The sequence below is a fragment of the Rhinolophus ferrumequinum genome, chromosome 22, assembly GCF_004115265.2.
Source record: "Rhinolophus ferrumequinum isolate MPI-CBG mRhiFer1 chromosome 22, mRhiFer1_v1.p, whole genome shotgun sequence".
NCBI lineage: Eukaryota > Metazoa > Chordata > Mammalia > Chiroptera > Rhinolophidae > Rhinolophus > Rhinolophus ferrumequinum.
Genome location: NC_046305.1, coordinates 52,391,435 through 52,406,663, shown reverse-complemented (window position 1 = coordinate 52,406,663; position 15,229 = coordinate 52,391,435). Strand labels below are relative to the sequence as shown.

Genomic DNA, 15,229 nt, shown 5'->3' with positions numbered 1-15,229 from the left:
CTCACACTTCCACGGCCACCATTTCACTCCCTGCTGAGGCCAAACACAAAGCCACAGGGCTGTGGTTTAATCACCCATTTAATAGCTTCTGGACTTAATAACCCGTTCCTGGTCTCCCCGTTGCTCCTCTTAATTCGTTTTGACAGAAAACATGGATGTCCACATTTCACTTGACTGTCCTAACCACGATGGGTGTTTGAGCCTGTGTCCCTAACTGTATTATTAGCTCCTTGAATGTGAATTAATTCTTGTTTTACGTATCCTTGGACAATGAGCTTCACATGATAATTATGAACTAGATAATTGTGTGCAGAAGAATGGCATGAACAAGATGGGTTTGATTGGGAGGTGTGGTGTAGTCAGAAACACAATAACGCTACAGATACGTGTAGAACACTTAAAGGTTCTCGAAAGACACTAACATTTTTTCTAAAGAATTCTGTGGTCCTTTCTCTCTGAAACCTTTAAACTTGGTAGTAAACGAAGAAGCTGAAATTTCTCTTGATACCCTTAATAGTTTTTATATTGTCCAAGAGCTTAATAGCTACCTTTCAGCATCAATGAAACATTGGATTACATTGAAAAGATTATAAAAAATTAATTTAGAACAATCATCTAATATGTGATGTAACAGTCAAAGTAATGCCTTTAATAAAGTTGTATTCCAGAACTCAAGCATAAGGCATATATTTAAAAATAACCATGTTAAGCGTCATTTGCTCAGTAATACCTTGGCATAATTTATTTAGTCAAATTATTATTCTGAGGAAAGTTATGTAGGCAGTTCAATTTGGTTTTCACAATGTCCTTGAAAACAGACAATTTAAAGAAAAAAGAGGCAAAAATGTTTGTGGAAAATGTATTAATGATGCTAACAAATTAGGAAACTCTTGACTATGACAGTAATTTCTCCAACGTAGAAAATATTAGAAAAAAGGAAGCACTCACTTCAATTGTGAGTCTCATATCAACCCATCAACCTGATATTTCAAACTTTTCAAAAACCGGATATGACAGTATCATTCTTAAAGAAAATTCTACAATACAGATAGAAGGTTATGGCTGTTTTAGTATTTAGATTTCATATAAAGTTTGGAAAATTATGATGCACACAGACAATTTCTACTAGGTGACATTTTACAATTGAAATGAACGGATGAATATAGGAAGGAAAGTGATATTGATTAGATACCCTTGGATGAGGGAGCGGAGACTTTTACTTATTTTCTCAGTCTAGTGTGAGTCCTGCTGAAGTGGAAGCATGTTTGCAGCAAAAATACGTGTATGCCAGATATCTTTCTGAAAATATCACGTCTCAAACGAAAATGTATGTCAAACGGCCCAACCGAGAGGAGATAGTCATTAGGTTTTTAAGACAATGAAATACTTGATCAAGTTGTATCAAAATTAGCACAAAGAGTTTTGTTTCCAGGAAAGTAAGGCAACGGCATGACAAGTTATTCTACCCCAGTGACTCTGAGTTCTTAATTATTGTTGTTAAAAATTTAAAGTGCTGGGCCAGCCCGGTGGCTCAGGCGGTTGGAGCTCCGTGCTCCTAACTCCGAAGGCTGCCGGTTCGATTCCCACATGGGCCAGTGGGCTCTCAACCACAAGGTTGCCAGTTCAATTCCCTGAGTCCAGCAAGGGATGGTGGGCTCCAACCCCTGCAACTAAGATTGAACTCGGCACCTTGAGCTGAGCTGCCGCTGAGCTCCCGGATGGCTCAGTTGGTTGGAGTGCGTCCTCTCAACCACAAGGTTGCCAGTTCGACTCCCGCAAGGGATGGTGGGCTGCGTCCCCTGCAAACTAGCAACGGCAACTGGACCTGGAGCTGAGCTGCACCCTCCACAACTAAGACTGAAAGGACAACAACTTGACTTGGAAAAAAGTCCTGGAAGTACACACTGTTCCCCAATTAAAGTCCTGTTCCCCTTCCTCAATAAAATCTTTAAAAAAAAAAAATTTAAAGTGCTAGTTTACGTTTAATAATTTGATTTACGTGGCATGTAGGAAGTGACTACTTCTAATTGCTTTTGTTAATAAACAACCTATGAACTACAATTTTTACCTGTGGAAGGAGCATCTTTTCTAACTCTCACAAAAACACCATATGGGCGAGCAGTGTGGGCCGCACAGTGGCTATTCAAGCAGCCTCTGAAGTGGGCAGTGTGGTTTCCAGGACCTCTGGTCTGAGCTCTCCCGTTTCAAGGGCTGTGACTCAGGTATGTACCCTTGGGAGCAGGAAAGTCTGTCTTCAGTACAGAGCTCCTCAGAGAAGGTTCAGGATTCTGGGAGACAGCTAAAGATGAAAGCCACTGTCAGAAGCGGGTGAAGAGCGGGAGAGCCTTGGTTTGTAAAATGCTTCTTAAGGCGTTCGGTTCAGACAGTTGGATGCTAAGATGGGGGTGGGGGAGGATAAATGGGCCAGTGGGCCACAGGGTCAGGATCACTTCTAGTGATGACACATTGCAAGCTGCTGGCAGGTGCCTTTCTATTTCTCTGAACCCACCCTGCCCCTGCTGGTGACCCCATGGAAGGGGGAGGTGTTCACTCACAGCTTCCACACCCCGGAGCACATCTGTCTCCAGGGCAGGAAGTCCCCAGATGTGGGACACACTCCCAGGTCCCAGGGACACCCCCAGGTTGGCCGGGCTTCCTGAGAGCTGGGATGAGGCAGCCGCTCAGGGAGCTTGGGCAATTGTGTCCTTTCCCAGGGAGGAGGCACCTGGGCTTACTCACAGGGCGGGTCCTAGCTCTCAGCCCGAGTCCAGTCTCACCTGAGCTCCTCTAGGTGCTGTGGACCCAGCCTGGAAGCTCTGCTCTCCTTCTCCTCTCCACCTTGGTTAGGGGCCCTGCTTTCCTCTTCTCTCCTGGAAGCCAGAGCCTGAGGCTCCATTCCCGGGGGGAGTGGCCTCCAGCACAGGGAGAGTGAAGGCCCAGGGAACAGCGGCTGGAGGACAGGCCAGGGCCAAGTGTGAACGGGGGAGCTGCCTGTACCCAGAGCTGCACAGGTATTTCTGAGTGTGAGTGTGCGTGTTTCTTCCTGGGAAGCTTTCTCTCATCGAAGGATCTGGACTCTATCAGGTTAAAATGTTAACATAGTGGAGGAGGTTCCCCCAATCTCTCCTCTTATTTGTAGGGAAGTCTCCCTCCAAATGAGAAAATTTTCTCTATTCTAAATTCTTCTAAATGAGTTTGGTTATACCACTGCTGGTCTGTCTTGCCAGGGCTGTGGGTCCTGGCTTTACCTCTATCCTAGTTCTTCCCTTTCTGTCTAGCCCGTAGTCCCCTATCTATTACGTCTCGGTTGTCTCCTTTCCTGGTATTTCGTCTTTGTTTTACGTACACGGAATGCATAGCAATGTGACCGAGGGGCCGAACCTTGGCTCCAGCCTATCCTGCCAGTTCAGTGTTTGCAACTGGAGGTGAGAGTGGGAGTGGGGGTGGGAGAAACCTCTGGTGTGATCCGGGGCTGGGCTCAAGCCTTGCAATTTCAGCTGTGTGATGTGACACCTCAGGACAGCGTTTGTCACATCAGCATTCGTAGTTGGAGAAGCACCAGGGTCAAGCGAGCAGGGTGCAAACCTGTTGACCAGAAGTGATTGCTGGTTTCCTGTTAGCTTTGCGGGAGGCCAGCCTACAGGGCTTCCGTCTTGGGCACATTAATTCCCGCCTCTCATTCGGCCCACGAGGGAGGTTGGACACTGTCCCACGTGCTTGTTAGGTGCCTGTGCTCATCTGTGATGGGCTCATTTTGTCTTCAGTGCAGTCTTCTCGAATGAATGGAATCCTGGGTGTTATTTACCAGGAGATTGCTTGTCCCGATCCAGGAAGTACCTACAGGCTCAAGTCTTAAACTGTGGTTCTAAACGTGTTCCATCTGGGATTACCGGTGAAAATATAAAAACTCTGGAGAGCAATGGTGTACGCCATTTCCTCTCAAACCTCCTTCTATAGTTTCTCAGTAAGATAACCGGGAGAAGAGTGGATGGTTTGGTCGACATCTCCAGGGGCTGATATTTCATTTTGATGGAGCCCAAGTAAGAATTATTTTCTGCCTGAGAGCAGAAAAGATTTGTGCAGCTGGAAAGGACCACGGAGGTCCTGGGCCCACGCAGAGACCCTCTGCCATCAGAAAGTTCCCGGCAGAGCCTGCGGAGTCAGACAGACCTGGCCGTGATCCGGCTCTGCTCCTACTGGTTGGATAACTTTGGGCAAGTGACTTAGAGTCGCTGAGGCCCCGTTTCCTGATGATAAACGTGGGTCTCACAGGGCACTGTGAGGAAATTTGATGGAATATCTGGGGAGTCCTTGGAAAATATGTGCAATGTAGGACGTGATCCGTGTGTGGTAATTGTTGCTGTTACTATTATTCTCACTCAAGAAAAAGTTAATTGAGCATCTGTTGGGCTTTTTTTTGGGGGGGGATAGAGCACCAAATTGGATGACTTAACACATCTCTGACTCTCAAATAGTGCTGGGGACGAAGCCCAGCCTCACCCCTACTCGTAGTTCACGGCTTCTGAGCCTCAGTGGGTTCACTTCTAAAAGCGAGACTAAGAATATCTTATGGGAATTTTTAAAGATTAAATATAAAATGACGGCACTAGATGTGAAAATATCTACACAGGGTTTACTCATAGCATCTGCTCAAGGATTTTAGGAATTGCTATGATCTATGCTGGAAGGAGCTCCCAGGGTAAGAGGTGGGGGAGAGGGTGGTGGCTAAACAGAGGTGTTGGTGGCCTCCCCTCTCCTGAGCGCCTGCTGGGGGTCAGGCCGTGTGCTGCGGACCCTGAGAAGCCTGGCCAGGTGCGGGCTCTCAGGAGGCCCACAGTTTGGGGGGAGGCAGACAGGGTGCCACGCAGTGGGGCGGGTGCCCCGTTTGAAGAGTGAGCCAGGTTGGACTAACAGTCAACGTGTCTCCCAGGGCTTCACTCCGCACTTTCTATTGATGTCCTGGGACCACGTGATGCTGCTGCCGTGGCTTCTTGTCTTCTCAGCTCTGGGTCTCGGGGCCGGGGGTAAGTGTCCTTGCATTGGGTCAGAAGTGCGTTAGGCATCAGCCCTAGCCTGGTTTCACTTGCGAACTGTCCTCTCCAGGTTCATCACTGCTGCCCACCAATCCTGTGTTCCCCTTCTTGGCCCAGCTCAGGTTCCCCCTCCCTGCTGAGACGGGCTCTAGTCCTCACGATCTCTCCAGCCTGCACAGCAGACCTTGGCCTCAGGGTCATGGCCATGTACATGCTCCTGATGATTTCACGGAAGGAAGCATCTCAGAACCGTGGTGGAGACCCTTAGGGACCTTGTCTTGTAGACAGAGAAACAGGCCATGTGTAGCAATGACTTGCCCGAGGTCATCTGACCACGACCTGCCCAAGGTCATCTGGGGAGGCCACGGCGTGTAGTGGTGATGAACATGGCTCTGGGGCCAGACGGCCAGGGTTGGAGTCCAAGGCTACGGATTACAACCCGTATCATCTTAGACAAGTAACCTAACGTCTCTGACGCTTAGTTTCTCATCTGTACAGAGGGAGTAGTTAATTTGCTTTGCTTTGCTTATCTTATAAAATTGTTTTAAGCCACAAATCTGCGAGTGCCCTTGAAAGTGCTTGGTAACTTACAGCTGAGACATTGCTGGTTCTAGGGCCTCAGGGACTGGACAGATGGAGGGGGGTGAGGCATGCTTGTGATGGCTGATCCTCGATTGATCCTATCTATAAAACCTAGTTTGTGGGGGCAGTCTCAACAGCCTGCAAATTCCTATGTTTCAAGAACCTCGTCTGGATCAATAGGTGCTTAATATTGTACAGAATAGATGTTAGCTCAACATGATGAGGACTGCTTTGGCCTGTGGCACTCTGATCTATTCCTAGGTAAGCAGGTGGCCTGGGAAAGGCAGAGCTGCTCAGTCAGAGAGGGGGCAGAGAGCCTGCAGTGCCCCTGGCATGCAGGGAGGGTTGGGGAAAGTGGCCGCAGGAGGGCCTCGTTGGGGCCGACGTGAGAGGCAGTGGCAGGGTGAGGCCAGAGACATGTGCGGTTCTCCTCTGCCTTGCTTCCTAGAGGAGGTCAGGGCACTTGGGGAGCTGGGAGGCTGTGGAGCGGGGTGGGGATATGGAGCCTGTGCCTCTGAGCTGGTCCGGGTGTTCTCCAGAGACCAAAACCAAGTACGACGTTCCTTTGCAGGGGATTCCACACGGTTCTCCTGGAGTGAACGTCAAGCGAGAGAAGTGTCGGAGCATCTTGTGGACCTGTTTGTCGGCATCTCACGGCTCATCCACAAGGGTCACAGTGGTGAGGCGGTTTGGGGTTTGGCTGGGGCTTCTTAGGTGTGGCTGGGAGCATCAGTGGGTGGGGGGCAATCATAAGATGGGTGTCTGCCAACGATGGCCATGGATTGTCCTGAGTCCTCAGGCAGAGGTGGGGTTCAGGAAGGAGAGAAGACACGGGGAGAAAAGACAGGGCCCCAGTCCCCAGCTCTCAGTAGGAGGGTGGAGATACCCTGTCTCTCAGAGAGCTCCCGGGGGGCCCACGATAGGGACAGAAAGGCAGGCTCAGGGGGCCTGGGGTCCTTGTGGGGCTCTCATAGCCCTGCCCACAGGGAGTTTTCTTCTGGAAGAGAGAGACACGTACCTGACGCTCATGGAACCTCCTTGGGCTCTGGACCCGGGGAACCACAGTTTGAGGAAAGTGGCAGAATGGTCTTCAGAGAGTCACCACTCTGAGGGCTGGGCTGGACAAAGGACATGGTCAGAGATTGGGGCAAATGTCAGTGAGGACCATGCTTCCTCAGAGAAGGCAGCTGAGGCCCCGCGGTTGGGCCGTGTGTCACCGGGGCTGCTTTCTAAAGGCAGGAGTGTGAAACCATCACAGAGAGAGAGGTTGAGGGTGGGAAGTACAAGGAGCCAGTGTTTGGAGAACAAGGTGATTGGACGTCCAGGCTGAATGCAGAGTCTGATGGGATTTTTTTTTTTTTAGCCTAAACGGACTATTGGAGATACAAAAGGGAGGCTGTGGGTGAAGACCTTCCTTCCCCAGGGCCTGTCACACCACGGTGGGTGGGGCAGAAGGGGCCCTGGAGGGGGAGGACTAGGGCTGCCTGGGCAGCTGCTGCATGCCGTCCTTCGGTCTCCCTGCAGGTGCGCCCACCATTGTCTCCCGCAAGGAGTGGGGGTCCAGGTCACTGACCTGTAGCGGCCGGCTGTCCCTGCCTGTGCCCTACGTCCTCACGGAGCAGCTTGTGGGGATGGAGTGCCAGGAGCAGAACGACTGCAGGCAGAATCTGCGGGACCTTCAGGCCCACTCTGTCTACACCAAAGGCTGGTGCGACGTGGCCTACAAGTGAGAGCCCACATCCAAGTTCCCCCTCAGGGGGGGCCTCCCACCTCCCCTTCTCTGTTTTCCCCATGTCCATTGCTTTTGAAATGTATGATAACTTAAAAAAAAAATCTCAAACAAACAAACAAAATTCAAAATCCTCCAGGGTCATTGTGGGGACGCTCTGGGCCATTTATTCAGATGGGGTCTTGGAGGCTGGGACCTCCTGGAAAGGAGCAACGGAGGTCATGTGCTGGCCACAGCCGTCCCCTTGCAGCTCGCGGGCCATTACAGTTTACAAAGGTCTTCACAAATATTACCCAAGTCACTCAAGGACTGGGTAGGAGAAATACTACCGACTGTGATCTGGGGGAGTTAGAGAATTTGCTCGAAGTCACACGGCTAAGCAACGTGGACCCAGAACTGTTCCCAGACTGCCTGCTACTCCAGCACCTGTTCCACGTGTGCACACGGACAGTTATATAGAGGCGGAAAGAAAGGGGGAGGTAGAACAAGAGAATAGCTACATTGGTTTTCAAAATAAACGGAGAAAAGGAGCGTTCTAAACAAACTTCTGTGCTAAAGAAGAGCTCACGGGAATTCCTAAGGCTAAACTGAAGCACAAGTCAGTAGGAAGGAATTCCTGAATCTCAGTGGATGGTTTTAGATGTTCAAGGGCTTGGTCCCATAATAAAAACTGGATGAATGAATTCTCATGCCCTTGGAAAATGTGGAACCGACGTGCTCAGGTCCGTGAGGGTCACACCTTCAAGTTCCACTTTGAGTACTTTTAAAGTCAGGTTCTGGGAAACACGCATAAGCTGAGTGTCAACAACATCTACAGGACGTCTCTGGGAAGTCCAAAGTGGGGTACTCCAACCCCCGTTAGGCCGCTGAGCATAGTATTTATTTATGAGCCTCGAGAACCTTTGTCCCTTCTGAGGATGGCTGACAGGTGTCCTGTTACAGAGATTTGCCTTGCAATCCATGTTTCCTTGCCTGGCAGCTTCCTGGTTGGGGACGATGGCAGCGTGTATGAAGGTGTTGGCTGGGACATGCAAGGCACGCACACCCAGGGCTACAACAACGTCTCCCTGGGCCTCGCCTTCTTCGGCGCCAAGCAAGGTAATGGTCACCCCTCTGACCCTCTGCCAGTGAGCTGTCTGCACTGCCTTCCTGTGGTCCCTCGTGTCCACACCCTTGTCTTTTCAGCCTACATCATACTTGTCCTTGCGGACTATTGCCCGCCTCTTGAACTTCTTTCCTTGCTTGGATTCTGTGACATGGCTTCCTTTTTGTCCTCTTCCTCTTCTCTGGTCTGCACTCCTGTGACATTGCTGAAGCCACCACCGGCTCTGCTTGAGCTCCTGAGTTTGCCGTTGCTCGTGGAGTCTGGGGTTGAGTGACTGAGGTGCAGGTGGCAGAGGTGGGAAAGCATGGTGACGCTCTTCCTCCAGCGTCTCCCCTGGGGAGAACCCGACCAGAAGCCGGCAGGCAACACAGCCTGGGAAGTGTCGTTTGCAGGGTTTTAGCCCCTTGTAAGACAGGAGAGCAGAGGGCAGAATGGAGTGGAGAGCTAACAAATGACTGGCACCTGCCAGGATCCTCCTCTGACAACCGGGGCGACGGATAGCATTTATCTCAGAGGTTTTCCATGAAAATTATATGAGTTAATGGATATAAAGAGTGCTTGCCGCATGTCTGATTGCGAGAGCTCCTAAGTAAATACTGTCACCCTTTTCTCCGTGCTAGGGCGGACCTGACTGGGTGAGGGCGGCCTCCCTTCCCATGCAGATTTTACTGCCTGCCAGCTCTTCCACTTACAGATGGAGCGGATAAAAGTCTTATTTTGGCACTTGGAAAAGGTCAACTACTTTGCCTCCAGGAGCTCTGTCCAAGTAGTTCCTGGTCTCTTAGGTCCCCTGTCCTGGCTACTGGTCCAGCTTCCTCTCTTCTCATCCATCAGTTCTGCAGGCTCAGGTGGTCAGCGTATCCTCCCTCCAGGTCTAGGCCAGGTCGGAGTTTCTTGCTGACAGCTCTGTGTTCTGTGTCACTCTCTTTCAGGCAGTACTCCCAGCCCTGCTGCCTTATTAGCTGCAGAGGACCTGATCTTCTATGCCATCCGGAAGCGTCACCTGTCACCCAGGTATATTCAGCCACTTCTCTTGAAAGAAGAGGTCTGCCTGACCCCTCAGCAGCCAGTGATGCCCAGGAAAGGTAAGGTTCTCAGTCCCACCTCACCCTCCTCCCAGTGAGCACTCAACCGTGAGGGAAGGCTTTTTCCTATTGGCGTTCATTGGCTTTGTGGACCAAGAACACCTGAGGTCCAGAACATTCTGAGACGGTGTCTTCCTGGTCTCCTCTCTTCCCCACTGGAATAATATAGCCATGGAGCCATTCTTGACATAAATACGTATGTACACACATTTTCACTTCATCAATAGTTACCGAATACTAGACACTCTTCTGGGTACTGAAGATACAGCTGTGAATAGAACAGACAACACTTCACATTTCCGTGAAGAAAGACATAACATGAAGAAATCCGAAATTAGCACGTAAAATACATGTGATGTCAGCTGACAGGAAGGCTATGGAGAAAAGTGGGGCGGGATAAACATGTGTGTATATTCATGTCTACTATGTGAACACACACACACACACACACACACACACACCCATACACACACATCTCCCTAAGTGCAAAACCCCGTAAACCTGCAACATGACCACAGGGCTGCGAAAAACTTGAGTTCACCAGTTACGTGGACGTCAGAGTGAATATTCAAAGAAGGTGGATAAGAAAAATCATGTGCTATGATAATAAAAATCAAGCAGCCACCTAAAAGCAGTACAACGAGTAAGCGCGGTCAGTAGTTTAGCACTCTCAGCTAGGGTGGACTTTTTCTTGGAATCACGGGTATCTTTTATTAACGTTTTTGGAAAATTGTCAGTTTCTAGTGTTTCTTGCTTTCGGTCAGGTGTTATCTTCAATCATGATAACCTAATAAGGACACACTAGTAGAGTCCTTATTAGATTTCAAACTATTTCCATATACATGCAATTAGTAGTTGAGCGAGTCAGCTGATTTCTGCAGACTGGCCCTGTTCCATCCGTCCACACACCTGCATGTATTATATCTACAAGGCATATTCAAGCAGGTAGGTACACTGTGTCCTTCGAAGGAAACGGCCATGCCTCTGTACGATCAACAGAACCCGTCGATTTTTGCTCCTGTCCATTGGCTCCAGCCTCTGGACCGAGGCAATCCTTATCTGGCCTTTCCTAGAACCCCACCGCTGAGTGCGTGAGCTGGTGTGCCCGTCGGTACGAGTGGGTCGGGGAGACTGAGCAATAACCCAGCCCACAGTGGTGAGATGCTCCACGTGTGGGCACCGGTGAGCACCCATGTCCTTCGCTTTTCACTTCGCCACAGCTTGCCCCGTCATCATTACGCGGTCGGCGTGGGACGCCAGAGAGACACACTGCCCTAAGATGAACCTCCCGGCCAAATATGTCATCATCATCCACACTGCTGGGGCCACCTGCAATGAATCCATGGACTGTCTGATTCGCGTCCGAGACACACAGTCCTACCACATGGACAGGCTGGACTTCTGTGACATCGGATATCAGTAAGCGGGGTTGGTGGGGATGCAACCCTCCTTTTCTTTAGGGCTGTAGGAAGAAAGGCTGCGGGACGGAACCGATGTTTACTGAGCCCTTCCTGTGCACCAGGTGCTTTACATACGGCATCACGTTTTATTTGTGCGAGACTCTGGACTATCGTTCAGACATAGCTAAGAGTTAGTTATCTCTCTTCTCCACGAGGGACCGAGAGGTAGACTCTGGAAAGTAGACGTTAGAAGCAGCAGTGATACAGCAAGACTGTGAGCGCCTCCCAGAAGGCCGTCGAAGGGTTGTGCCTCTTTTGTGTAATCCCTTCCAACCACTCAGAGACACAGTACCTGCTCACCCCCCTGCCTTGGTCTCCCAGCCCCAAACTTGCTCTCTCTGATGTTAGAATCCTCAGTACCTCTGGTATTGTTTACTCTGTTTTATACGCACGGGAGCTTTTCATGTCTCTGGGCCTCTCTCCTCATCTCTACAGCAGGGACAACAGTCTCTGTTCTATTTGAAGATACAGAGTGACATCAGAATTTTCTTGTTTGGTGCCTTTAACGCCACGTCCATAATAAGGAAACACATGAAGCTGATGGAACAGCTGAAGCTACTTGGCATTTCATAGAAGGGATTTAGAGTTAGAGTATGACAAATGGCGACCCTTTGTCTGTGACTTCATCACGACAAACTTCACCAAGTCTCGGGTGGACGTGCTTTCACATGTGTCCTGTTTTGGCTGCTGACTCTCTCTTCTTAACTCCCACTAAAAAGCAAGCTTTGCGGACAGTGGAAACTGTTGCTGTCCTTTGTGGGACTTTCCACGGCCTTGGACAGTAAATTTGGAAATCCCAAGTGCAAAATGCCACAAGCTGAGGGAATGTTAGTTTTCCCTTCTCATTCAGTCTTCAGGGACTCGATCCCTGGTTCCTGACTTTGAAACCTGTTATGCTGTCCCCCTCGCCTTCCAGCCTCGGGGTGCGTCATCTCTAATCCAGATGGGGACTGTCATCAAGGCAAAGCGTCCTCTCACTCACTGTTTTCTAACTTTTTTACCTGTGTTTGTTGGGTATCTGCTATGTGCCTGGTGCTTGGCAAGATAGAAATGGTTCCTTCCTCTGGGGAGGAGAGAGAGGGAAGATAGCAAACCAGTAAGGACCGGTCAGAATTAGGCTGTGACGGACGAGGAAGAGGATGGACACAGGATGAGGCTTCGGGGGAGTGAGTGTGTCAGGGTAGGGCTCCCAGAGTGGGGGGCATCCGAGCTGGGACACGGGTAACAAGTGGGGGTGAGCCAGGCAAACAAGGATGGGGGATGGTCCAAGTAAGGGCCTGGATGCAGACAGAGCACGTCTCTCTGAGGACCTGAAGAACTTTACCTCATACATAAAACTAGGTTTCAAGAGGGGAAGGGTGAGAGGTAAGGCTGGAGAGGCCGACAGGAGTCACGTCACGAGAGAGGCCTCGGAGTTGGTCCTGACAGATTGACTCTATTTGAAGGGCAACTGGAAGGTCATGCCCTATGATAGGATTCGTGTGTTAGCAAAACCACTCTGGGTGCTATTTTAAGAATGGATTGGAAGGAGGCGAAGCACGGAGCAGGAAGCTATTGCAGTAATCCTGACAAATACGGCGGGGACCTGGAGCAGTGTGGTGGCCGACGGCATAGAGGGAAGAGGAGGGATTTAAAGTAGGAGATATGATTGACAAGCCGATTGACCAGCCGTGATTCATGATTGGATGGGCCTGGGAGGAAGAGGGAGGCATTCAGGATGATGCCCAATTTCTGGCTGAGGAAACTGCAGAAGCAGCTGAGTCTGTTGGGGCATGTGGTCTTTATAGACGGTAATTGAAGCTACGAGACTGGGTGATTGGGAAGACCATGCTGAGTGAGAAGAAAGAAGGGGCTCGACCGGAGTTCCCAGGAGCACCACCTTCCTACCCAGCGTCGGCGTAACCCAGAAGAAAACTACGTTTCTGCTGTACTCGTGGAGGGGTCAGAGTCTGGGGCTTTATGGGGAGAAAGGCCACGTGGCAGGGGACTGAAGTTGGGACGATGATTGCTTGTCACTGCGTGACCTCACTTCTCGGGGTCAGGGGCTGTGGTGGTTTTTCCTGTTTTGTCTCTGTGCACATTGGCCCGTAAGAGCCGTTCAGTCAATAGCCGATACATGGACGAAAGAGTGAATGAATGAGTCAAGGAGGGAATGAAACCCGTCCTTCTGCCCAGAGTGACGTCCTCCGTTTCCCTTTGCCCAATCCTAGCTTCCTGGTGGGCCAGGACGGCGGTGTGTATGAAGGCGTTGGCTGGCACCGCCAAGGCTCTCACACTTACGGCTACAACGATATTGGCCTGGGAATTGCGTTCATGGGCAACTTTGTCGGTAAGGACTGAGCCTGGGGCAGAGGTTCTGGGGGATGAAGCACGGTGTGGGGTGTCTAGGGAGGATGGGGGAAGAGGTCACCTGGCGGTGCCTGGCAGTGTCAGTGGAACCTTTTAGCTTTAAAGGACTCTCCATATGGGATGCCAGTCACCAGGAGTCCCTCCCTGGCAGACCGTTGTCCCCAAGCCATCCAATCCCCGTCTCTCCTCATAGCCATACCCAAGGCAAGCAGGGAGCAAGACAGAACATAATCTTTTGCAAACTTTGGTGCTTTTATGGCTCAGTCAGCAAGTGCATCCTGTTCCTTGGGAACCATGGCAACAGTGCTGGGGCGCCTCGCTGCCTGTGATGCAAAGCCGTGGCCATGGCTGGTCCAGGGGGGCCATGGCTACCTAGTGATGCCTTCTGAGAAGAGTGTGGTGGGCTGCAGCCTCTCTTTCAGAGCAGTTTTGAACTTTCTGGAAGAAGCTTTGCATGGAGGAATCAAGGAACGCAATGACCGTGTTTCCTCTTTGTGCCTGGCTGCCACAGTTTATGTGTATTGACCGTGGTGGTGGTGGTGGGCGGGGGAGGGGCAGAGGGAGACTGGAATCTGGGCTCTTGTCTCAGCCCTAAGCAAGTAACCTGGAGACCCTGATGATTGATGGGGTAAATGTGTCTTGCAGAAAAGGCGCCCAACGCCGCGGCGCTGGAGGCGGCCCAGACCCTGATCCAGTGTGCGGTGGACAAGGGGTACCTGACTCCCAACTACATTCTGGTGGGGCACAGTGACGTTAGCAATATCCTGTCTCCTGGGAAGGCTTTGTACAACATCATCAGCACCTGGCCTCATTTCAGACAGTGAGGGAACCCCTGCTCCCTGAGACCGTCCCCCCACTTCCCCCACGGGCTGCTGGGCCTCCCCTGTCCTCACCCTGCACAATGGCTCAACACCTCATGTCCCTCCCTGCCAGCCCCATCCGTCCCTCCTGTCTCAGGTTGGTATGACCCTCTTCTGCTGGCATCCTCCAGCGACCGCCGATCCCCGTGGCTGGGCATCCAGCCCCCTGAGTCTGGGCCCACTTCCCCTCTCGTCATCTTCTTCTGCCCTGGGCTCCCAGCTCCTCAGCCTGGTAACATGACGGCTGGTCCCTGTTTGACTTCTCGCTCCCTTTGTATGCGCCCCCCTGCCTGGTGCACCTGTCCTGCTGTCTGCCCAGTCCCTCCTCTCTGCTCACACACTGACTCATCCATACTTCAGTGCAGCCCTTACTTAGGGCTTAATTGTTTCTGGACGTGTCTATTCTCTCTGACCAGTCCATTTGTTTTCGTCTCTGTGTCCTCAGTTTCTCAGCAGTGTCTGGAATCTAGTAGGTACTACAGATATTTGTGGAAGAAATGCCTGAATAAACGAATGAATGGATCCAGGTTCCTGCTCCCCTTTCCACTTTGCTCATCATCCCCTCTTTGGGGAACCCTTCCTACCAGCATCCTCTCTGCTCCCGTTTCCTCTGTCTGAGGCTCAGAACTGGCTGTGGTTACTTGTCTGTAATGGGTGCTGTGTCTCCAGGGTCCTGGGTGCCCATCTTCCCAGAGCTCCAAGAGGGCAGGGACCACGCACTCGTCCAGGCTCAGGCTGAGTCCATGCGTGGCGCCCGGTGCCCGCTGCCTGCCTTTGCCTGGCCCGGCCCCTGGGTGTCAGGCTGACCCAGAGTTGTGGACACTGCAGCCCTCCTGGCATGGAAGCCCCTCTTTTCAGACAGAGGACACAAGTACTGCTGGTCGGGAGAAGCACAGGAACTGCTCTTGTTTTTTCTGATCTGGAAACAAAGGGAGGAGGAAGAAGGGGGAGGGAGACATAGAAGGAGCCAGAAACATGGACTCTCCCTGCCCCCATACCTTTGGTATTTGGTATTTGGTCTGTTAC

The 15,229-nt window shown here is 51.1% G+C and overlaps 1 protein-coding gene across 1 annotated transcript; it reads left to right on the top strand.

Moving 5' to 3' along the window:
* Nucleotides 1–3,351: 3,351 nt before the first annotated feature.
* On the top strand, nucleotides 3,352–14,542 carry PGLYRP3 (peptidoglycan recognition protein 3). The gene is made up of 8 exons (XM_033093468.1): nucleotides 3,352–3,425; nucleotides 6,155–6,294; nucleotides 7,140–7,341; nucleotides 8,324–8,442; nucleotides 9,382–9,534; nucleotides 10,755–10,953; nucleotides 13,205–13,323; nucleotides 13,989–14,542. Exons 1-8 carry the CDS (start codon nucleotides 3,352–3,354, stop codon nucleotides 14,165–14,167), a joined length of 1,185 nt encoding a protein of 394 aa, XP_032949359.1. The 3' UTR covers nucleotides 14,168–14,542.
* Nucleotides 14,543–15,229: the final 687 nt, after the last annotated feature.

Bases quoted from the DNA above. Each gene is read 5' to 3' on its own strand.
- PGLYRP3 (XM_033093468.1), top strand. From the start codon at position 3,352: ATGCATAGCAATGTGACCGAGGGGCCGAACCTTGGCTCCAGCCTATCC. The intron at 6,295-7,139 runs GTGAGGCGGTTT...GTCTCCCTGCAG, and splicing joins CATCCACAAGGGTCACAGTG to GTGCGCCCACCATTGTCTCC. The intron at 8,443-9,381 runs GTAATGGTCACC...ACTCTCTTTCAG, and splicing joins CTTCTTCGGCGCCAAGCAAG to GCAGTACTCCCAGCCCTGCT.